Source organism: Chroicocephalus ridibundus, chromosome 8, assembly GCF_963924245.1.
Source record: "Chroicocephalus ridibundus chromosome 8, bChrRid1.1, whole genome shotgun sequence".
Taxonomy (NCBI): Eukaryota; Metazoa; Chordata; class Aves; order Charadriiformes; family Laridae; genus Chroicocephalus; species Chroicocephalus ridibundus.
In genome coordinates this window covers 47,162,931-47,186,807 of record NC_086291.1, presented here as the reverse complement: position 1 = coordinate 47,186,807, position 23,877 = coordinate 47,162,931, and the positions used below count along the sequence as shown (strand labels likewise).

At 39.3% G+C, this 23,877-nt stretch overlaps 1 protein-coding gene across 3 annotated transcripts in view; it reads left to right on the top strand.

Annotated features, from left to right (window-relative positions):
• Positions 1–23,488, top strand: part of MYH11 (myosin heavy chain 11) — a 61,786-nt gene extending 38,298 nt beyond the window's left edge. For 2 of the 3 annotated variants that reach the window (XM_063343595.1, XM_063343594.1), the window contains 32 exons: positions 725–820; positions 1,211–1,329; positions 1,497–1,649; positions 2,122–2,295; positions 2,486–2,659; positions 3,133–3,247; positions 4,180–4,373; positions 4,542–4,663; positions 4,779–4,848; positions 4,993–5,153; positions 5,991–6,099; positions 7,055–7,186; positions 7,475–7,681; positions 8,081–8,218; positions 8,875–8,998; positions 9,448–9,619; positions 10,213–10,425; positions 10,570–10,714; positions 10,803–11,009; positions 12,059–12,163; positions 12,266–12,418; positions 12,850–13,098; positions 13,293–13,505; positions 14,094–14,306; positions 14,983–15,144; positions 15,832–15,960; positions 16,518–16,606; positions 16,855–16,978; positions 17,139–17,347; positions 17,900–18,008; positions 18,589–18,761; positions 22,791–23,488. In XM_063343595.1, coding sequence (XP_063199665.1) covers positions 725–820; positions 1,211–1,329; positions 1,497–1,649; positions 2,122–2,295; positions 2,486–2,659; positions 3,133–3,247; positions 4,180–4,373; positions 4,542–4,663; positions 4,779–4,848; positions 4,993–5,153; positions 5,991–6,099; positions 7,055–7,186; positions 7,475–7,681; positions 8,081–8,218; positions 8,875–8,998; positions 9,448–9,619; positions 10,213–10,425; positions 10,570–10,714; positions 10,803–11,009; positions 12,059–12,163; positions 12,266–12,418; positions 12,850–13,098; positions 13,293–13,505; positions 14,094–14,306; positions 14,983–15,144; positions 15,832–15,960; positions 16,518–16,606; positions 16,855–16,978; positions 17,139–17,347; positions 17,900–18,008; positions 18,589–18,761; positions 22,791–22,929 — 4,892 coding nt within the window. In that variant the 3' untranslated portion in view covers positions 22,930–23,488. Of the gene's footprint in view, positions 1–724; positions 821–1,210; positions 1,330–1,496; positions 1,650–2,121; positions 2,296–2,485; positions 2,660–3,132; positions 3,248–4,179; positions 4,374–4,541; positions 4,664–4,778; positions 4,849–4,992; positions 5,154–5,990; positions 6,100–7,054; positions 7,187–7,474; positions 7,682–8,080; positions 8,219–8,874; positions 8,999–9,447; positions 9,620–10,212; positions 10,426–10,569; positions 10,715–10,802; positions 11,010–12,058; positions 12,164–12,265; positions 12,419–12,849; positions 13,099–13,292; positions 13,506–14,093; positions 14,307–14,982; positions 15,145–15,831; positions 15,961–16,517; positions 16,607–16,854; positions 16,979–17,138; positions 17,348–17,899; positions 18,009–18,588; positions 18,762–19,882; positions 19,915–22,790 lie in introns of all 3 variants that reach the window. The other variant, XM_063343596.1, reaches the window with a different exon arrangement.
• The last annotated feature ends 389 nt before the right edge of the window (positions 23,489–23,877 follow it).

Below are 23,877 nucleotides of genomic sequence, written 5' to 3'. Positions count from 1 at the left end.
TTGTTGTATTACTGTCTGAACCCCTTTGATTTCATGCTCTAAAATATAAGCCCATTAGGACAGTATTCTTCTCTTCTGTAAGTTTACCAAATAAATAAATAGAACTCCCTAGATTTACACAATCTATCTCATCTATAACATCAGTAGATTTTACTACCAGAAGTTAGGCAACATAACCTTTATATATATTTTAGTAGTCAAACATTAATCAATTACTTTTCTGTACTTTGACACTAATCCTTCAAAGATTTGTATACATTTGATTTTAGTTGCACAACTAAATATCCACATGTTCCTGCATAACTGGAGCTTCAGAAGTGCCACACATTTTTGAAGCTGCTCATAATTCATAGATATGGGGTTTTTTTATTTTAACGACAGAAATACAGTTTGTCAAGTGACTGAGCAGGGAAGATGCTACAAGGCCACTGTGAGTGGGAGATGAATTCCTGAGACTTGGAGGTCTGCCTGGGGAGCCAGCACAACTTCGCTTGGAGGTGCTGGTGTTCCCAGACTGGCCTGTTTACTCCCCTGCACAGATTGTTGAGATGCTGCTCAATCAACTCTCAAACTTGTAGGCATAGTCTTTTAAAGCAAACCCAGCTCTTTCCACAGAGGTACAGACTACCATAAGCAGTAGAATGAACCTTCATTATTGCAGAGAATAGAGCTTTCAAAATGTGTCCATTCTGTTCCTCATTTATATTATCTGTTTCTGTTACAGCTGTACTGAGGGTTGTTTCATCTGTCCTACAACTGGGTAACATTGTCTTCAAGAAGGAGAGAAACACTGATCAAGCTTCTATGCCAGACAATACTGGTATGATTTGCCACTTAAAAAAAAATAATCAGTTAACATTAAAAAATTAATAAAATAGCAGCTAAGTAAGCACTCTTTATCAGTACTGTTTATTTAATTGTTATTGCATATATATTTCACAGGCTTTAAAAGATATGCCATACATAAAATCAGCTCAATTACCATTACCTTTTCTAGTAGTCTTGAATCCATAAACTGATGAACAGTGAATCTGCTGCTTGGATCACAAATAATACTTTTATGGCAAGTGGCATCTCTTGTATGTACAATAGAGGAGCTTTTAAAGGAAGATAAAGAACTTCACATACTTGCTGAGCTGCTTGTATTCACACTTACTGGCCTGCTAAGAGAAAATCCGATCTGAAATAAAATCTTATTCTTTTATTTTAGCTGCACAAAAAGTGTGTCACCTGATGGGGATTAATGTGACAGATTTCACAAGATCTATTCTAACCCCAAGGATCAAAGTAGGACGAGATGTTGTTCAGAAAGCTCAGACCAAAGAGCAGGTATCTACTTGCAGTCTGCTCAGCTCTCCTGAAACTGTTCTCCTTTCTTCTTTTTTCTTACATCTTGTCTAAAGAAAAACATCCATTTTCTGTCTCATTATCTCTACAGAAATTAGCAGCTGATTGGGTTTCTTCTTTCACTTACAATTTTCTGTTCTTTTTTTCAGGCGGACTTTGCCATAGAGGCTTTGGCCAAGGCACAATTTGAACGTCTTTTCCGTTGGATTCTAGCTCGTGTAAACAAAGCTCTTGATAAAACAAAAAGACAAGGCGCTTCCTTCTTGGGGATCCTTGATATTGCTGGATTTGAGATTTTTGAGGTATGTACTGCGGGACACAATTTGGCTAAACTTCTTATTATCATGCAGTGGTTTGGATATAAGAAGACAAAAATCTAAGTTCAGAGCCACAAAAACAATTTTGTTCTTTCAAGCTGCCTAACAGCCCGTGGCCAACACGACCCACCACAGGGCTACTACACATGGCTGCTTACCTTTCCCTTGGGCAGGAAGGGCTGGGGGCTGACAGCATGCTCCTGCTGGGCTTCTGTGGGGCTCAGTGTTTAAAGCCTGCTTTTTATGGTTTATTGAACAGGTCTCAGTACAAAGATTTACCACTTGAGAACTTACTGTAAATTTTCAAGACCTTATATTAGAAAAATATGGATCTTCATATTTGAATTATTGTAATATGTAAAAAGATACAGAAAATAGAAAATTTCTTCTTGTCATTTAAGTTACCTCATGAAGGTCCCTTTCTAACATCAGGAATTCACTTTTTTCTCCTTCACAGATCAATTCATTTGAGCAGCTGTGCATCAATTACACTAATGAGAAACTTCAGCAGCTTTTCAACCACACAATGTTTATATTGGAGCAAGAGGAATACCAGCGAGAGGGCATTGAATGGAATTTCATTGACTTTGGCCTTGACCTGCAACCTTGCATTGAGCTGATTGAAAGACCAGTAAGATTATATCTCTATAGGTGGGATACTACATAGGTTGCATTAGGGTCACTTATGTATCAGTACAATAAGAGAGTATTTCAGATTCTTTGTTGCCTGAGAGGATTTGTAATATAAGGGATAAAGAAGGTGGTGCTCTTTCTTTGTCTCTGCCTGTGATGATACTGATCTGATATTGCTCACATTGCAGACCAACCCTCCAGGTGTCCTGGCTCTGCTGGATGAAGAGTGCTGGTTCCCCAAAGCTACTGACACATCCTTTGTGGAGAAACTATGCCAAGAACAAGGCAACCATCCCAAATTCCAGAAGCCCAAGCAACTCAAGGATAAAACCGAGTTCTGTATAATGCACTACGCAGGAAAGGTACTGGACAGGTTGAGCTATTTTGACTTAGGGAACTTTGATTCTTTGATGCCCAATTGGTAAAAGAGAAACAGTCCGGTACCCACGTTGATAAGGGTCAGCTTTAATCATATAATGTATATATTAAGTGCTTTAATTACATAACATATGAAATAAGATTTGCAAAACAGTCATGGTTGTGCTAAGCTCACATGAAAACAAAAACAACCAGCACAGGGTTATTGAAAATCCAAGTAATTCAGATTCCTTTCTAGCAAGCAGATTTTTTTTAAAGGCAGGGCAGCTGCCCTGCCATGGATATATGTGTCAAAAAGCTTTTCAGATGCTAGTACGTGTAAGAATAAATACTGAACTCAATTCTCAAACATCAAAAGCTTTTCACATTATTATTATTTGTATGATGCCCTGTGTTCTTGGAAACTCCAGATTTCTTTATCAAGAACAGATTTTTGATGTAGCACTCTTTCCCGCAGGTTACCTACAATGCAACTGCCTGGCTAACAAAGAACATGGATCCGCTAAATGACAATGTGACTTCTCTGCTGAACCAGTCTTCAGACAAATTTGTAGCGGACCTTTGGAAAGATGGTATGAATCACAACTCTGAATCAGTAACGTGGTTTAAAGGGAGAAACTTCTACTAGAACTTTTTGACAGCCATTCCTTGCTGGCAGGACACAAGTATGGAAATGATAACCATAGAAGAGACTGAACTAAGAAACAAGAATAATGTGTTCTAAAGACATATTTATGGAAATCATCATTAGATAGTTTTAAGCACAATCGAAAAATTTCCTTACTTAATATTATTCAGCAACAGAATAAAAATTATTCATTACACTGTTATAATGTTGCTGGATATGTGATATTGTAGATCTCTTAATACAGGCTATTGTGTTTTATGAATGACTTACCTTACACAGTCCTTTCCCAGAAGCCCTACACAGTTCCTCCAGAGATGTATAATCTCAACTAAACTCCATCAGAAGAATATCTGTATGCATATAAAACAGTTTTTAAAAAGTTTATATGGATCCGTAACACATATACTACAGTATAAATATTTAATACATGGACATAAATGTGCATGCAAACACCAGAAAGGTGGCTTTGAATTATCAAATAACTGAGGGAGATTATTAGCTAGACTTTGAGAACCACTGGCTAACAGATGGGAGACAAGAGATGACGTTGTTCCTGGTTCTGACACCAACCTACCAACTGGATATGTTGCAGAAGGACTTTCCTTTTTAGAGCAAACATAAAATAAAATATATTCTGTGTATTCAGTTGCTCCATTCTGTCACTAGTTAATAAAGATCCTTATTTTCATGTTTGACAGAAATAGACTACTTACCCAGAATGCTCTTCTAATACTTTTGTTAGTATGCTTCTACTGCATCAAAAATATATTGGTCCTCTTTGGGAAGCTGCAGTTTAACAATGCCAGTGACAGCTGTAATGTGAGGTGAGGACAGTTTAAATAAGCAGTTCCATTCATACTTTCTTTTATATTTCAGTGGACCGTATAGTTGGGCTGGACCAGATGGCCAAGATGACTGAAAGCTCACTCCCTAGTGCTTCAAAAACCAAGAAAGGCATGTTCCGTACTGTTGGCCAACTCTATAAGGAGCAGCTGACCAAACTGATGACCACGCTAAGGAATACCAATCCCAACTTTGTCCGCTGTATCATTCCAAATCATGAAAAAAGGGTAAATTTCAAATGCTCAATTTTCAGGCTTCTGGCACATTTTTCATGTTGAGCTGCTCACTGTACAGCACATCACAGAGCTGAATAATGTCTTCAAACATAGATATGGAGCTGGTAACATTTTTGTAAATTTATACTAAGCTAAAAATACTTTCTGTTCCCTTTTCAGGCTGGCAAACTTGATGCTCATTTAGTGCTGGAGCAGTTGCGCTGCAATGGTGTCTTGGAAGGTATTCGTATCTGCCGGCAAGGATTCCCCAACAGGATTGTCTTCCAGGAGTTCCGTCAGCGGTAGGAATCCCTCACTCATTCCCAACTCTGGGTTTAATAGTGGTGCAATGCATGTTTGTCTGTACAAAATAATCTGATGTGTTTCAACCTCCCTAACATCAGCATCTTTTGGCAGATACGAAATTCTTGCTGCAAATGCTATTCCTAAAGGATTCATGGATGGGAAGCAGGCTTGCATACTGATGGTGAGGAAAGCATTTTTAATCCTAATGATAATCAGGTCTATACTTCTTATAGAAAAGCTATTGAGAGTGAACAGAAATGAGAAGTAATTTTTAATACCCTAAACCTCAGCACTGGAGTTAACAAATACCCTTCTTTTCCTCCAGATCAAAGCACTGGAACTTGATCCCAACTTGTACAGAATTGGGCAGAGTAAAATCTTCTTCAGAACTGGTGTTCTGGCTCACCTGGAAGAGGAGAGAGACCTGAAGATCACAGACGTCATTATCACCTTCCAGGCTCAGTGCCGAGGCTTCCTAGCAAGAAAGTAAGAATACGTACTAACAAAAAGAATGTCTTCTGCAGCTGAGTATCTACAGTAGCCTTTAGTTCTCTCTATAACAAACTGAAGACATTAAGATATTTTATTATCATCTATTATTTGTATTGCATTAGAACTCAACTTGTGTCCAATGAACTCACTTCCTGCCCAGAAGCAGCCTATTGGTATAATTACAGGGAAACAGTTACACTGTGAGGGTATTTACACCCTCTGTACCATAACCTGTCTGAGGCAAATACCTATCATTTAAACATGTTTGTACAAGCAGGAGAAGCAGCATCCTAGCCTATGACTGGAATCTTATGCACCATTAGAAATAGCAGCACCACTGGCAGTTGTAGAACATAAAATAATTTCTTACACAGCTTGAGCATGAAGCACTGATCATCTAGCATGATCTCAGTTAATGTACATCACGAAACTTTTAACAATAATGCCCTTTTTCTGCATGCTACCAAGGCTTTCAAATTGCTGGGCAAAGAAATTTAAATATAATAGGTTTCAAGAAGGATGATCAATGCAAGTTCTGAGTGCCTGTGTACTTTGGAAAGATGTTCACATCCAGAACTAGATCTATAATTTGTGGAGTGCAAACAGCTAAAAACCAGAAGACTAAAAATACCAGAAAGCTAAATGAAGTTATCACCTTTCCCCAAGAAAGCACAGGCACTGTTTAAGCAAAAAAAGAATTTGTGCCAGACGTCTTAAACCATTGGCTAATCATCAGACTCTCATGCCAGAGTTTCTTTGCTTAATGTGCGTACCTTGCAGACACCTTGTATTCTCAGACTGAACCAATTTGCTTTATGTTTTTAATTGCAGAGCCTTTGCCAAGAGACAGCAACAGCTGACTGCAATGAAGGTTATCCAAAGAAATTGTGCTGCTTACCTGAAGCTGAGGAACTGGCAATGGTGGAGACTGTTCACTAAAGTGAGTGACTGCTATCGGTGAATCTCTCCTCAGCTTTCCGAAAGAAATGAAATGCACAAGATACCAAGTCATTTCATGTCAGGCACACTCCTTGTTCCAAAGTCCATTGCAGCTGATGTCAGGAGGCTCATTAGCATCACAAAATTTTGGGGTAGAGATACTCTGGGTAGCTATATAATGCCATTAGTATTAAAGTTAGTTTCAGCTTGAGAAGAAAACAAACTAGTTAAGCAGAGATTCATAAAAGATTTTGCATGTTTGGGGACTTTTTTTTAATTGCCAAAAATGAAATAATTTCACAGGGGTGGATAATGAGAAAACAGAGTGAAACTGAATTTTGTGAACGCGCAGAGTTTTGTATCTATGGGGGACTCAGTAGCTCCAGAGTTCCTAAACTGGGACACTAAATATCTTCCTGCTAGGCACTCAAGCAAATTAACTGTATTTTCCTATTGAAGATGCCTGGGGTGGGTTTTTTGTTTTTGTTTTTGTTTTTGTTTTTTTTTTTTTTTTCTTCCAAGAATGGCCTTCATTTTGGATTCAGAAATCTGTTCCTACTTGCACTGACAGCAACGCAACCTGCTCTGCAACCAGCAATAGACAGTAACACACACCTGTGTGTGCACATCGCCTGTCTATGCAGATGTAGCCTTTGTACATTAGCAATGGACAAAAACATGCTTGAAGCCATTTCAAAAAATGACACTATTGGAGGCAGAGGTGCTCACAAAGCTCCAAGAATTCAAACAGAGATGGTGAAGAGCATCGCTGCTGAGGCTTGCTGGTTTAAAGGTGTTTACATCGAGCTTGGCTGGACAGTATTTGTCTACTACCCAAGCAACAACAGACAGTGCTAGCTAGCATTAGTGCCAGTCAGCCTGGCACCTTTAAGTGCCATGCTCAGTAACATAAATACTGACAGGAAACATTCTTAAAAAAAACTTTCTATTTTCAGGTAAAACCACTGCTGCAAGTCACCCGCCAAGAGGAGGAAATGCAGGCTAAGGATGAAGAACTACAAAAAACAAAGGAAAGACAACAAAAAGCAGAGAGTGAATTGAAGGAGCTGGAACTGAAACACACACAGGTGATTTACAGCTCTGAGCCTCTGGGAAACACTAGCTGTTCTTTTACCATTTCTAGCAGCTATTACAATAAAGGTGTCTTTGTACTCAACCACTGTAGCCACAGTGATGGTCCATTACAAAAGTTCAGTGCAGACAGACTCCCAGTTACTTCAGCAGCGGCCTAACACCACCACGAGAACCTGTAGTAGAGCTGCCTGCCTGTACTAGGCTAGGACTACCTAGCAAAAATACACTGAGGGACAATTTGCAGTCCAGGTCTTAACTTCCTATCCATTTTATTTGCATAGCTTTGTGAGGAGAAGAACCTCCTTCAGGAACAGCTTCAAGCAGAAACTGAGCTGTATGCTGAAGCTGAAGAGATGAGAGTCCGTTTAGCTGCTAAGAAACAAGAGCTGGAAGAGATTCTGCATGAGATGGAAGCCAGAATTGAGGAAGAGGAGGAGCGCAGCCAGCAGTTGCAAGCAGAAAAGAAAAAGATGCAACAACAAATGCTGGTAAGGAGGCATAGTGACAAATACAGACAATAACTTGTATCTCAGAGAGGAAAAAAAATGGAGACTGGCAAACCTCAAACCCTATGAAAGCGCTTGCTACACAGCCTTCTGTAGAACATGTGTCTGTGCCACTGAAGTAAGAACAATCAAATCGGTGCTCTTTCCTCCAGAGTTCTCTTCTTCCCCACCTCAGTTTTAAATAATCTTTTCTCTAAAAATTTATTTTAACAAATCTTTCCTTCTAAATCACCAAGCATTACAGATTGTCTAGTTCTTAATGAAAACAACAAGTCTACAACATATTCCACATAAAGTGACAATCATTAACCATTTCCTATAATCTAAGCAGTATTTTATTTCCAGAATTCATGTTTTGTGGGTTTCTTTTTCCCCTCAAAGGACCTTGAGGAACAGCTGGAAGAAGAAGAGGCTGCAAGGCAGAAACTGCAACTTGAAAAAGTAACAGCAGATGGCAAGATAAAGAAAATGGAAGATGATATTCTCATAATGGAAGATCAGAATAACAAGCTAACCAAGGTAGGCATTGTGGGTCCATTTTCTTATTTTGTGAATAGTGCAAGCTGACAGAAAACCTTCCCTTCCACTAGAACAACAGGTATACTTTTGACTGTGTAGTCTCATGGGTGTACAGATTCACCAGACCATCAGTCCAGCCATTATAAAATAAGTTTCTGATAATTTTTCCATGTTGATTTAAACAATTCAAAATTGTGTGAAAGTACTGGTTTTGAGGTCTGTTGTGGTAACAATATCCTCAAGCAAAATACCCACAGCAGTCGAGCACAATCAGTGGAAGACGTGTCTTCTTGGCCGCAAGAAGAGTAAATAATTCTGTTCATTTTCAACTAATTTAAACCAAATTTCATTATTAAAACTAGAAGTAAGCATGTATTCCAATACTTCTTGAAAGGGGATGCTCCTCTGAATTGGGCCCTGTACTTACCAGCCATTAGAGTGAGTGCAAGATTCTAATAGCAGCAGATTAAGATAATATGGAAGTTTTAGACACTAATCCCGAGCTCCTCTGTAATTGACAAATTGAAATGTATCACTACAATCTCAAGCAATACAGCATAAAAAGCCAATATCTTGGATATTTTTTGTTGTCAGAGTTGATTTACAATCACCAATGACAGACACTTTTTTAACAGAAGTATTTTATTTTTCATAAGGAAAGAAAACTCCTTGAAGAAAGAATAAGTGATCTAACAACAAATCTTGCAGAAGAAGAAGAAAAAGCCAAAAATCTTACAAAGCTGAAAAACAAACATGAATCTATGATTTCAGAACTCGAAGGTAACATGAACAAAAGTGTTTTTCCCTTAGCACACAACAAAAAAAAAAACCCCACATAAACAGAACCTGGAGATAACTTCTAAAAAATTTGTGGGGTGTTTTCCAAATTTCTTACACTGAAACCATTTTGTGCATGAGAATCGCCAAAACCCCAGATAAACCATATACATACAAAACAGTAGAGGACAGAAAACAGAATACAGAAAATTGGGGAAAAAAAATTAATGCTTTTTCTGGAGAAATATAAATAAATTATTCTTTGGGGTGGCTAGAAATAAGCAATAACAGTAAGGTATTGCACAGAATACGCAGTGTTCAGAAACGCAGCGACTCGTAGTTAAATATATGGCCTCACTGGAGGCCAGAACATTTTTTTGCCTAAGTTCAGGATCAGATTAAGGACTCCTTGCAGTAATGCACTCCCATGATCAAAATCCTTACTTTTTCAGTGCGACTGAAGAAAGAAGAGAAGAGCAGACAAGAACTGGAGAAAGCTAAGAGGAAACTGGAAGGGGAGTCGAGTGATCTACATGAGCAAATTGCAGAGCTCCAGGCACAAATTGCTGAGCTGAAGGCACAGCTAGCCAAGAAGGAGGAAGAGCTGCAGGCTGCTTTAGCCAGGTATTCACTCCTGAATCTGAATGCAGGTTGAAATCCAGGCTGGAAACATGTGTCTCTACCCTTGCAGACACTAAGATGCTGCAGCCATGAATCTCATCTCTTAGTGACATCCTCCCTGCGTGCTTTCCCCATTTCACAAATTTCTGCTTGTGAAAAATAATTATACTATTGTTTGCCCATAGACACATAATCTTACCTCTAGATATCAATGAAAACTCCTCTTCCCAATGGCATTGGCAGTGCTGTCAAGTAAAGAACGAAATGTAGCTATGTACTTCATAGGCAAAAGGCAGAAATTACTTAAGAGTCTGACCTTGATCCATTCCAGAGTCTCAGTAGATTTTCTGTGTAAATTTAAGAGGAAAAGCACTCAACCAAAACTTTTGCCGAATTGGCTGATGAGCATCTGCAGGCATTGTGTCCCAATAAAGTACAGCTGCCAGATCCTTTTTACATCAGTCCCCTTCCCTCCTTTCTTTGGTACTTTCTTGCACAGAACCTGTAAGCCTTTAATCTCTGTATACTGATTTCATCAAAGAAGTGAAATGTTTTGGTTTTTTTTTAATATATAAAATTAAATACTCTCTTTTCAGGCTTGAAGATGAAACTAGTCAGAAGAACAATGCCCTCAAGAAGATCCGTGAATTGGAATCTCACATCTCTGATCTCCAGGAAGACTTGGAGTCTGAGAGAGCTGCAAGAAACAAAGCAGAAAAACAGAAGAGAGACCTAGGTGAGGAGCTGGAGGCTCTTAAGACTGAGCTTGAGGATACTTTGGATACCACAGCCACCCAGCAAGAGCTCAGGTATGGAGACATAGCACATGGGCCAAAAATAAATGTCACCAAGTTCAGTATAATACTGTCTAACAACTGTGCAGTAGTGCTATTTGCGCAGTGACTGGAACACTTTTATCTGCTGCTGCTCCATTTATGTGTGTTACCTTCCAGAGCAAAGCGTGAACAGGAGGTCACAGTGCTGAAGAGAGCTCTGGAGGAGGAAACTCGAACTCACGAAGCCCAGGTCCAGGAGATGAGGCAAAAGCACACTCAAGCTGTGGAAGAGCTAACAGAGCAGCTGGAACAATTTAAACGGGTAAACAGAAATCCATCTTATTGAAAACTATCCAGTAGATAACACGGCTTCCTTTTATAGATCATCTTTCTTCACCTCTTGCTTGTAGGCTAAAGCAAACTTGGATAAGACCAAACAGACACTGGAGAAAGACAACGCTGATCTGGCTAATGAAGTCAGGAGCCTGAATCAGGCCAAACAAGATGTGGAGCACAAAAAGAAGAAGCTGGAAGTACAGCTGCAAGAGTTACAGTCCAAATACACTGATGGAGAGCGTGTTCGGACAGAACTTAATGAAAAAGTTCATAAGTTACAGGTAGGAAGGAGTTTGACCCTTTGCTGTAACACCTTGGGCTTGAGAAGACCAGTTTAGACTGTTCTGTGAGGGTATATCTGGAGGAATCCTGGCGCTGTCGACTTCAGCTGCTGAAATACTCGTATTTTTGTTATCTGTAGGGTGCCTACCTTGAACTGCTACATCAATTATCACACAATTAAACAAACAATTACAACCATTCTGTCTCAGGGAAGTGAGAGCTTTTAGTCCCACCATCCCTCTGTACAGGTTGTGGTCTCTAATGTCACCACTGGTTCAGTGACTGTGATAAATGTTTTACAGAATTTCTTTCTGTTCATTCATTTTTGTGTGGTGGGGAACATTGATAGGAATGTGGCTTCTAGAAATGGATTAGACAGCTATTAAACACATAAGGTGCTCAGAAAAAATGACAACAAAATGAGAATGCTCACTTACCTATGATTTAGTGTCTATTAAGAAATAACTAAAGACAATGTAAAATGGTTCTTTGGTCGGTGTTCAGTGTCCAGCAATACTAATCATGCTTACTGTTACAACTTTGTCCATAGCAGCAGTAAGCTCTTCTTTATTATTTTAAGTTAGTGGATAAATAAGGAAATATAATCACAATTTATCAACTTCTGTCAAACTTGGAATGAGGAAAGAAAAGACACAAAAAAACCATTCCCCATTGCAACTGATTGAAAGGAGTAAACTACTCTTGCCTTATGAATATAACTAGGTTTTGACATATAGTCGTAAAATACTAAGGTAAACTAGACAAAAATGGCATTAGACCTTGGGAGTCTTAATACACAGGTCACAAAGATGACACATGCAGACACAGCAAAGCTTGTGTTAGGGATTTAGTTCCACACGACTTAACTCGCACATATTGTCCAGAAAAACTGCTAGAAACACTGTTGGTGCTTGATATGATCCAGAAGCATAGAAGCAGATTCAGATCCTGTCCAAAGATTTCAGTCTAGAGCAAACTAAAGTTTGGAGAAAGATTTTGAACTAAGTTGTGCAAAATAACTGAGTTTATTCACTGTTTTGTCACATAGGTTGAAGTTGAAAATGTTACTGGTTTGCTCAATGAAGCAGAAAGCAAGACAATCAAATTGACCAAAGATGTTGCAACCTTAGGATCTCAGCTACAAGATACGCAGGTAAACTTTCATCCAGTTATAGCTCACCTGCAATGTTTATAAAATGCACTACAGAAAGATCTAAACTAACAACTGTACTGCTGATTAATGTGATGACTGTAGGAGCTGCTTCAGGAAGAAACACGGCAGAAGCTAAATGTGTCTACTAAGCTTCGTCAGTTAGAGGATGAGAAGAACAGCTTGCAAGAGCAGTTGGATGAAGAAATAGAAGCAAAACAAAATCTGGAGAGACATATTTCAACATTGACAATACAGGTATCAGTGCCATAGCTAAATCACTAGCTCCATCACTGAGAGTTTTGTCAGTAATTCCAGAGGTTTCAGATCTGTAGAACTATCCTGGCACAGCACATGGGTCTTCAGTGAACTAGTGCTGTTAGCCCAGGTGGCATCAGTGAAGCTCCACAATGGAGACAGCAGTGTCCCTCTTCTTTCAAGTGTGATCTCTAGGACAGGTACAAATGCAATGTAGTTCCCGAGATAGTCTTGCACACTAGGCCTGTATGTGCATACTAGGTCTGTGGTCTGCCTCATTTTATGAGGGCTGGGTGATGGGTAACTGGTCACTAGGTTCACATGGGTCAAATTAGATAAGATTTCTGGGTCTTGGTTGTCTTCTGGCCACCTTCTCTGCCAAGCTTTGTTGTCACTGCTACAAAGATCTGTCCTCTAAATTCAAATTTCAGCTCTCTGACTCTAAGAAGAAGATACAGGAATATTCCAGCACAGTAGAAACTATGGAAGAAGGCAAAAAGAAACTTCAGAAGGAAATTGAGAGTCTCACACAACAGTTTGAAGAAAAGGCTGCTTCTTACGACAAACTGGAAAAAACCAAGAACAGACTCCAGCAGGAGCTGGATGACCTGGTGGTGGACTTAGACAACCAGCGTCAGCTAGTCTCCAACCTGGAGAAGAAACAGAAGAAGTTTGATCAGGTATGGATTTAAGATTCTCCCTTGCTGTGTTATCACCTAACTTCTCTGGAGCTCACAGATTCCATTGGTTTAGTGAAAGATAAAGCAGGGACAAAAAATTATGATTTTTCTCTGTTATTAACAACTGACAAGACAATTGCAATAGAAAAACCCTATTACGAATGACTTCCTGTACTAACACTACCTTTTTACAGATGCTAGCTGAAGAGAAAAACATCTCTTCAAAATATGCGGATGAAAGGGACAGAGCAGAAGCCGAAGCCAGAGAAAAAGAAACAAAGGCTTTGTCATTGGCCCGAGCACTTGAAGAGGCTTTGGAAGCAAAAGAAGAACTGGAGAGAACGAACAAAATGTTGAAAGCTGAAATGGAAGACCTTGTTAGCTCCAAAGATGATGTTGGCAAGAATGTAAGTTTTGGGCTTAGAACAATTTCCACAACAATAACTTAAAATAGCAGCTAAAAAACAGATCATTGTTCTCAGTGTGGGAAATTTTCTGTAGCATAAAAATCCATTCAGTAAGATCAGATATTTCATACAGAATTCAAAGGTTATTCCATTTGTGCCCAGACTTTTAAGAGAGTTGGTGAACTGTAAGCCCTCTTTATTTTTAACATGATTTCTAGGACTGAAAACACATTAAAGATATTCTAAATAATTTACTAGTTTATTAAGCAGATTCAAAGTTGTAAACTCCGCAAATGTGATTTTATTAGTTATACTTGGCTTTGCCACCAGCCTAATGTTTACTTGCATAGCTGCAGCAAATTTCCACTGATGCATTGCCAATTACTTCCTTATTACAGTGATATGAGAATACTACTTCTAATACTAACAAAATTCAATTATGATACTTGATTGGATTAAAAATAAAAGTTCAGGAAAAAGAGAATTTCAGGTTATTTTCAAATGTAGCCTACATTGCAGGTAGACTGTGTTTAATAGAATTATTTTTATTTCTTATAACAATTCCATTAAATTCTCATTGCCTGAAAGGTCCACGAATTGGAGAAATCTAAACGGACCCTTGAACAGCAAGTAGAAGAGATGAAGACACAATTGGAAGAGCTGGAGGATGAGCTACAGGCTGCTGAAGATGCCAAACTCAGGTTGGAGGTTAATATGCAGGCCCTGAAAGGACAGTTTGAAAGAGATTTACAAGCCAGAGATGAACAGAATGAAGAGAAGAGAAGACAACTCCTTAAACAGGTACTGCTCCCTATTATTGCCTTTGTAAGTATCTAACCAAACCCGTTGAAAGTCCCCAGCCTCATGCCATTATTAAAAGCACCTTACTATAATGAGAAGAAAACATTATATTGCCTTGTGCTTAGCAAATTAAAAAAAAAAGTAGATCATTGTACTAAAAAAGGCACATAACATGCTAACTGCATAACAGTTTTTCCCCATATCAGTAGCAGGTGCACAATTGCCAACAGATGTATGAATTTAACACTACAACCAAGATAGTATAAAACTTATGAATTGTTATTTCTGACACAGTCAGAAGAACCTTCCCTATATTCTCAGTGCAAGTGAAAAAAACCAGCTTCTAATATGTCTGCCTCCCCAAGGTACACTGAATGGATACAAAAGCATTGGAAACAAAAACAGACAGGACACAAGCTATTTGTATACAGCAGTGTTGTGACAGCAAGGACTACTGTAGTCATCATCTTGTAATATACATATTTCCATGAATACAAAACCCAAATTGCTGACTCCTTTCAAGCATCTTTAATTTCTGAACAAAATGGAAATGTATTTTAACTGCCAGGGAAATCACAATTAATAGAGATATAGGGAGCTGTACGCATTATTCAGACATACACAGAGTGTTTGAGTGCTCAAGGACTTCCCTAAACTTGTTTTCTTTAATGATCAGCTCCATGAATATGAAACAGAACTGGAAGATGAGCGGAAGCAACGTGCCCTGGCAGCTGCAGCCAAAAAGAAGCTGGAGATTGATGTTAAAGATCTAGAAAGCCAAGCTGATTCTGCTACTAAAGCTCGGGAAGAAGCTATCAAACAACTTCGCAAATTACAGGTATGTTACCCCACAAATCCAGTTTTTCCCACTACCGTCTTTTGTACAGCCACAACATGAAATTTATGACAACTGTGAATTTGATGCTTGAAAATGGAAAACTTCATATGGCAAACGATAAAAATCTTGAATTTCATCATTGCAGAGAGCTTCCAAAATTCTCTGGCCAATACTCATCTGCTATTCACTCACCCACAGGATGGAAAACGAATTCCCATGTACAAAAAGGCCTATAGGATATTACAGGGCTTCAATCCTGGTTCTAACACATGACTCGAAAGCATAAAAGACTGTTCAGAAATCATGTTGTCTCTGAATTAGCATTTTGCTATTTATACTGTAAGCCTCCATATCAACTGTTCTGTCATATGCTGACAGCTAAACAACAGAAAGGGATGTATCAGAAAGATTAAGACTGCACATGTACTCAAATATTCAGAGGAATTAAGGACCATAGGCATTACAAAAGCCACAGTGTGCAAGTGGAAGCACTGCTGCTCTTGGAATAGCATTTCAGACCTTTCCAATATGTGCTAGCTGATCTCTCCAGAAAATACAATGTAAGCAGGAACTATGCGTAATGTGCACACACTATGTGTGTATGATTTCTATTCTGTCCAAATTTCTTTCTACTGAAACTGTAATAAAGCCAGACAAAAATAAATGTCTGTTATTCTTTTCAACTAGGCTCAGATGAAGGACTACCAACGAGAGCTGGATGATGCACGGGCTGCCAGAGAAGAAATATTTGCTACAGCCAGAGAAAATGAGAAGAAAGCAAAGGGCCTGGAAGCAGAACTCATCCAGCTTCAAGAGGTAAAATGGGAAACAGAGTGGTACGAAGCAGACTACACACGACCTTCAATAGCAAAACAGAACTGCAATGAAATAATATATAGCTATTGGAGATGGAAAACTATAAGCAGCACTTGTAACAAGTTCCATGTGCTCTGTGCACTCCACTAAAGTTGTTGGATCTACATCTGAGCATAGCCAGGTTAAGCTGAAAAAATTCCACCTCGGAGGAAGGCACAGTTCACCAGTCTTAAAGGGAAGTCAACTGTATGATCCAACATAAATTGTTTTCAATAGCTATAAATTCCTGAAGTCTTGTTAGTGCTATTATTCCTATGTGTATTAAATGGCAATCTTGTGACTAAACCAAATAAAATAGAAACCAGCTGACAGGCTGGATAAAGTGTATCTCATTGTACTTCCCTGGTATTTATGATATGACAAGAACTTATTCTGTTAACAAGACAACCCATCTTATACCAGCTTTAGGAAGTTTGCAGTCCTCTGTATTGTGTTATAACTGCCCAAACACTAACTTTCTTATTTCTTTACTATGCTGCCTTTTCTTTTTCTCCTAGGATCTGGCTGCTGCGGAGAGAGCTCGCAAACAAGCGGATCTGGAGAAAGAAGAGATGGCAGAGGAACTTGCAAGCGCTACTTCTGGAAGGTAGGAATAGACTGGATTACTCACAAGGCTGTAAACATGCTACTGAACATTGCATGGCTGCCAAGAGAAGTTATGTTCCTCTCCCAGCAGCCATCTGGTCTTGACAACACAACATGCACTCATATCACTAGTTTCATTGAAATATCTAGTTGTCTTTTCTTTATGAATTATTGGCAGTTCATAATAGTTTCAGACACATTCAACTGTTCACAGCCATAACTACACACTTATTAACTTTAAACTTACAGGACAAGCCTTCAGGATGAGAAACGGCGCCTGGAGGCAAGAATTGCCCAACTGGAGGAAGAGCTAGAAGAGGAGCAAGGCAACATAGAGGCAATGGGTGACCGCATGAGGAAAGCGGTACAGCAGGTAGAGCTCATTTCAGCACATATCACTTTCTGTTTGTATGCCAGCAAAAGCTGTCTGTGGTTCTGAATAAATATTTGGAGAATTGCCACCCCAAATTGCTGCCTGTCATTTCTCTGAAAGCATGCAGCACTTTTGACAGCGTTCATTCCCACCCTTACAGGCAGAGCAGCTGAACAATGAGCTGGCAACAGAGCGCTCAACTGCACAGAAGAACGAAAATGCTCGGCAGCAACTGGAGAGACAGAACAAAGAGCTGAAGAGTAAGCTGCAGGAGATGGAAGGAGCTGTGAAGTCCAAATTCAAAACTACAATTGCTGCCCTGGAGGCCAAAATTGCTTCTCTGGAAGAGCAATTGGAACAGGAAGCCAGGTACTGGTCTCCCAGAGGGCACAGCTGTTCATTTATTGTTCCAGTTAATGAGATAGAAAGTAAACAAAGGCATACAGGATTTGTGTCATCAGGCTCTCAGTGCCATTAAGGCTTGGTAAAGTCTCTCCCTTACTTAACATTTCTTAGACACTGGGCCAGTAACTAGAGTTATTACAGGTTCTGATTAAGAACCATTTTATTGATGAAAAGTTCTACTGGTATCAAAGGCAAGGACCTGCTCCCCTACATTTTAGAGTAACTGTCCTATGACCCTGGCAAGTTAATTGCCATAACACATTTTGTAGGATTACTTATTGAGGAAATCACCTTGTGTTTTAGAATAGATCTCTTGGAGCACCTCTATCATACAGCAAAGACACATACTTGTTTTGATCAGAACAAGACCTTTAAGTTTTGCTTAGATTTCACCTCTTAAATTCAGTAAAGCCTTTAACATATGGGTCCTTGGTGCCAGTTTCATGAGCAACATGCCTGAGGCAGCTGAAGACTACAGACATTCTACATCACCAAATGTTGCACTGTCATTTGCAGAGAGAAGCAGGCTGCAGCCAAGACGTTGCGCCAGAAGGACAAGAAGCTGAAGGATGCACTGCTGCAGGTGGAGGACGAGAGAAAGCAAGCAGAGCAGTACAAAGATCAGGTATCAGACAGTGTCATGAGGGTCTTAGTCTGGGGCACAGGGATTTTCAGGTTTTACCCTAAGAAAGGAAGTTTTCTCTCTAGAAAGCTGACTGTCTGCTTGGATTCTGTGCTGCAAGAGCTATATAGCCCTTTGCTAAAAGACAGGACAATGTAATTCTTTTTCCATTTCAAGTTCAGCTTGAATTGTCCTTGTCAATCAGCCAGCTGCAACAGTCTGACTGCCCAGTTATATATAGGACTGTGCACAATATCTTTACTGGTATATGAACAGAGATGATGAACACATTTTGTTTTAAAATTTTAGCTTTACCTAATGCACATCAACCTGCAAGCCAGAAAAGCAGAGGTGGGACTGTGCAGCAAAAGAAAGAACAATGTAGTGTCTGAATGCAGTATCTGTCAGCAAATGAACTCCCACAAAGCAAATTTATTTTTACATTTTTCAGATTTTAAGCTTCTACCTTTGATTCAGGCCATGTTTCAGTAAAACTCTCAAGAGAAATATGAAATTAAAATGAGGAATGTAAAGCTATTAGGTCTGTTTTGAATTAAAGTATTACTCTAAAATTTCTCTTTAGGCCGAGAAGGGCAACACGCGACTCAAGCAACTGAAAAGGCAGCTGGAGGAGGCTGAGGAAGAGTCTCAGCGTATCAACGCAAACCGCAGGAAGCTGCAGAGAGAGCTGGATGAGGCTACTGAGAGTAACGAAGCCCTGGGCCGTGAGGTTGCAGCATTGAAGAGCAAGCTCAGGTAGAGTGCTCGTGCTTGGGACAGCCGTTCCCACTCATTGACAGCCTTGAAACTTGGAACTAAACTAGAGAAGTGAAAAAAAAAAAAAAATATATATATATATATCTGTTCAAGTAAAGAACAGACACTGACAATGTTGCAGAGTTACTCAGTCCTTGTACTAGTTTGGCAGATACAACAAAAGGCCAAATTCAGAAGGTGAAGTGCATTTTGTAGACTGCCGCAGTCTCAGGATTTCAGCTGTGATATGAACAAAAGTAATAATATGGCACAGGCCTTACTCTTTTTCTAATCAAAACTTCTGTTGTCTTGAATAGGAACAGAATTAGGCTTGGTTGCTTTTGAAAATGGCTGTATCTATTTGTACAGAAGCAGTCACACAAGGGTAGAAATGCTTGTGCTTTTCACTTTCACACATGCACAACTCACACACGACAACCATAAACAGTCTTAGACAACATCATAGGTGCAAAAGGCAATGCACATTATGAGACTCTTATCCAAAAGTCTCTTTGGACTTCACCAAACAGATCAGTGTCATCAGATCAAGGAAAAGATCAAAATGTCCCTTTGCATTTGCTTCTCAAAACTGGGAAAGAGATAAAGCTGTGATCAGTCAGCTACACACCTGAGTTCTCCTGCACTCACTGGGTTTGAAAACACCAACTCACAGAAATAAAGAGGCTGACTTGAATTATAAGGATATTGCTCTACCTACATCATCACACCATAAAGCTTTGCTTTCTACCTAAACACAACAGTATTTCAGATTAAAGTAAAGCACCTGCCTACTTGTGTTCTTGAAGCGGTTTGCCAGTGTGTTTACCAGTAACATGCATGAACTTTCAGATGTGGATTTACTTCAAAGTGAAGAGTTAAGGATGTGGCAGCCTTCTCCATTAGCACCATCTTGGGTGGTGCATGCTCCTGGCTGCCTTACAAAGGAGTGGTTGTGTCCTGCCTTTTTTACCAGAATAGCATAAGGCTCATTTTTGTTTTATCTAGATGTAATGTAATTGGCAGTAATGTACCTTGTTTAATTATTTAAAAGTAATCTACCTACCTCTGATCATGACCATGTGCTTAGTATAACTGCCCGGGACTCTTTATCTCTGTTTCAGAGGGACACAGGAACCTTCGCATGACTAAGCAGGTACCATGCCTTCAACTTTGCAGCTAGCTTGTGTTGCACAAATTTCCATTTTCTTTGGCCCAAGTAAAAATTATGTGAGGTTTCTGCAAACTGTGAAGGCTTGGATATCTTGGCATTAATCTGTTTTATCAAAAGAGACAAATATTACAATAATCTAGCTACCATCAGCTGTTCATCAGTGATACATCTTTCTTACAAGTAGGTTATGTACTGATGTAGACTTACCAATGTTGCATTCTCACAAGCTCTACCAACAGAGCACCTAATGAAGTACTCTTGACTTTTTTTGCATGAAAATTGTCTTTTTTGCACCTCATCTTTGTGCACAGCCACAAAGATTAAAATTTTTCAAATCAAATACACCATTGATCTGTAAAATTAATTAAAAGAACTAATGAATATTAAGTGTCACGGCATGTCATTAGAATTTCACAGTATTTCTTATGCATATTGTAATGCTGACTGTAAGGTACGATCCTATCTAACTCACCTGCGATTTGAGAAGATCCTACTTGCATGTGATTTATCACACTTCACCACACAATCACACAGACAAAAGAGAAAATCTTGTGTTTCATTACATTGCACTCTGTGCCTGTATTGCTTACAAAGAGCTATTACTTAGGCTTTTAGAGCTATTTTGCAGACATTACATAGTTTGTCTACTGTTATTAAAACATAAAGCACGGACACAGAAATTAATATTGACACTATAACCTAAAATCTAAAGCACAGCATTATGTTACACTTCATCACATTCTCTGGATACATGAATAATACCTGCTGTTGCAAAAATTAAAGAGCTACTGCCTTGTAATATTTGTATATCTTCTATTTTACATATGCTGGATTTGGCTGTGAATACACAAATATTTAAAGATGATGTCTTGTCCTTGCATGTGCCTTTTAGTCAGCCTAATATTTCCAGTCAGACTCAAGCACTACTCCAGTAGCACTTGTTCAAAGGTAGATTAAATACAGAGACGCTAAGCAAACACTAATGCTTAAGGCTTGTCTCAACTATACGCATTATTCTAAAGGTACTAATGCGAATGACCACATGAATATTATCAAACCCATAAACCTGTTTAAGAGGAACAAATGTAAACAAAAAATGTTTATCCCCAGGGCCAATATCAGTTTAAAGAAGTATTAAGTTTATGCATACTGCAACAGTTTATGTTAATAAGTGGTTAGTGTGTGAATGGAGCTCAATTCTTTGTAGCCAAAACTGTACTACATAATTTGGTTAGACTCTTGCTGTTACTTCCCACCAGTCCCATGTTCTCTTACGGCATTTCAGTGAGTTACTGCAGCATAAGGAGAACTATCTTACAAATGACTCATGAGCAATTGAGTCCAAACAGCAGGAGTCCAAGGGGGTAAGAGAACTCTTCCTGCATTGACAAGAATTAATGACTCTACTGACCTAACTATAATTTTCTTGTTAAACAGTAATAATAAATATCTGCTATCATAAAATAGTAGACACTACTGTTAAGAGTCTGTCGAGCATATGCCAGGGTAGAAAGGACATACCCTTGTGTTCAATACATGCCATAACTAACAGCAGATCTTAAATGAAGCTTTTATTATCCAGCTAATTGCTTGCTCACAATGATGTTTAAGGGCAGAACTGTGGAAAACAGACTACATGTCACATTTCCACCTTGGAAACACAGATTTCCGACTCTGAAATAAGTTAGTCCAGCCAATATTCCTACCTGCTTCCCTTGTATGGAAGACTGAACTTGGGACTTAAATAGCTGCTTCAGAAAGGACAACACCGGCTTAGTCTTTTGCAAGGACAAGACAAGCCTTTAAATATTTATGCATGATTGCTGTATCAAAAAGTGCAGGGTCGGATGTATTTAAGAACAAATTAGTAATTTTGGCACAACATTCAGTGATCATGAATGTATTTTATTGCTCACGTTTGTAGTCTCAAGCCTTTACAAAGGTTTGCTTAATGAGGGGCAAGTGAGAGGCCATGTTACAAAACTTAAGTGTTTTGTAGCCCAGTAGCAATGGAGGCCAAGAAGAGACAAACCCATCTTCTGTCTCACTTGCTCACACCTCCCAAAAAATTAACCTTGAGGACCAAAGTGTCCTTGCCTTGGGCTGTGGCTATGAAATATATGGGCATGGGAGGGAGATGGGAGAGGAAAATGGGGTAAAGATGTGGAAAAAACATTCTACATAAGCTCTTCTGCAAGACACTTGCACTGTTAAATGTCAGCACCTGAATTACACCACAGTTTCAAAGCAGTGATGGCTACTTCTCTCCACTGGGAAAGAGATTGGAGCTACTCACAACCTAGGATGCCATACATACCAAAGCACTTGTGGTGCTCTGACCACTGCAGCCTTTGCAGAGAGGGACTGTGTGGGCTCAAAAACGCCTGCTGACATCTGCAGCACTGCTCCAGTCCCAGGTCTCATGGGCCTTCAGTAACTGGTGGGCTCATACACACTGCAGGCCAGAAATCCAGCACAAGCTCACTTAGTCTCCTTGCTCTTCTAAAGGGACAGGAAAGACACTCCCCTGCTTTTGTGGGTACCCATTCCTTCCCAGCACAACCAGTTAGTGTCCATAGGGGAAAACAGTGAAATGAAGGGAGGAGTAAGGGGGATTTGAGGCAGATAAGACTATTTAGAGGAGAACTTTAAGCACAAGAACAGGAATCCCATCACAGTTCCAAGCAACTGGGAGTCTCAGCCTGTCCACAAATTACTCTTATATGCTACAGAACAGAAAGTTCTTGTCTGTTCTGCATTTGAAAATATAAGCCCCACAGGTACTGTTACAAAATTTTATGAGGACTTCAAATGACCTAAGATCTGATTTTTTTTATTATTTTTTTTTCTTACTGCAGGAGGGGAAATGAGCCAGCATCTTTTGCCCCACCCCGAAGATCTGGAGGCAGAAGAGTAATTGAGAATGCAACAGATGGAGCTGATGAAGAAATGGATGCAAGAGATGGAGATTTCAATGGAACAAAAGCCAGTGAATAAACACGCTTAAAAATTGCACTGCAGCAAGGGGAGGGAGGAGGATATTTAGCACTGTATAAGTCTACTCTTAGTGTCAAGGTCACATACACCCACTCCTCTGACAATGATAAAAGCACAACTGCCTTGTTTCCAATGTATAGAGTACTCCAAAATCTATTTTACCATGAAGTGTATTTGAAAAGGTGGGGGTTTTTAAACACTCAGAGTAATTCATTTTGAGAATCTTCCAGAAAGTGAGTTCTAGTAGCTCAGATGATTTAAATCCCAGTGAACTATAGTTTACACAGGATTTGTGAGATTGTTGCAGGGGGGGGAAAAAAAAGGCATTGGTCAGTTAATCTTTTCTTAAACTTTCATTTTGTTTTGAGTATTCAATTAATATAGGGTATTTTCGTGGTAACTACACCCCTGATGCACCATTCACAAGGTGGAAGTGCCTTTTTAATCACTTACTGAAAAATAAAGTATCATTTGTTCAAATTAAGTCAACTGTTACAGTTTTATATGCACCATGGATGTGCTTACACACTAATAAAAGGCTATAAAAACTACTCCAGTATTCTTGTGTACAGGTGTCACTTGTGTGCAATACAACATGCTTGAAGGGAATGGGGGATGGAGTAGAGCTTCTTTACAACTCAAATACTTTTTAGAAAAGGTCATCTGTAATCATTAGAACAAAAACATGATTTTCTCCTAAGCAATTGCTTTTGAAGGAATAAAAAAGTATGTACACTGAGCTGAATGTAAAATGACGTGAAGTACTTGGGACAGGTTTAGTTAGTTCGTGGACACACAGTCCTGAGGTGCCCTAGGATGTGTCCAACGGCTGACAGACATGACACAGGACCTGCAGGAGACCCGCAGCATTCTGGTGCAGCAGCTGGGAAGCAGGCAGGGCCCCAAGTGTCTGTCTTTAGGCAACTGGACCCACCCCTGAAGTCTATG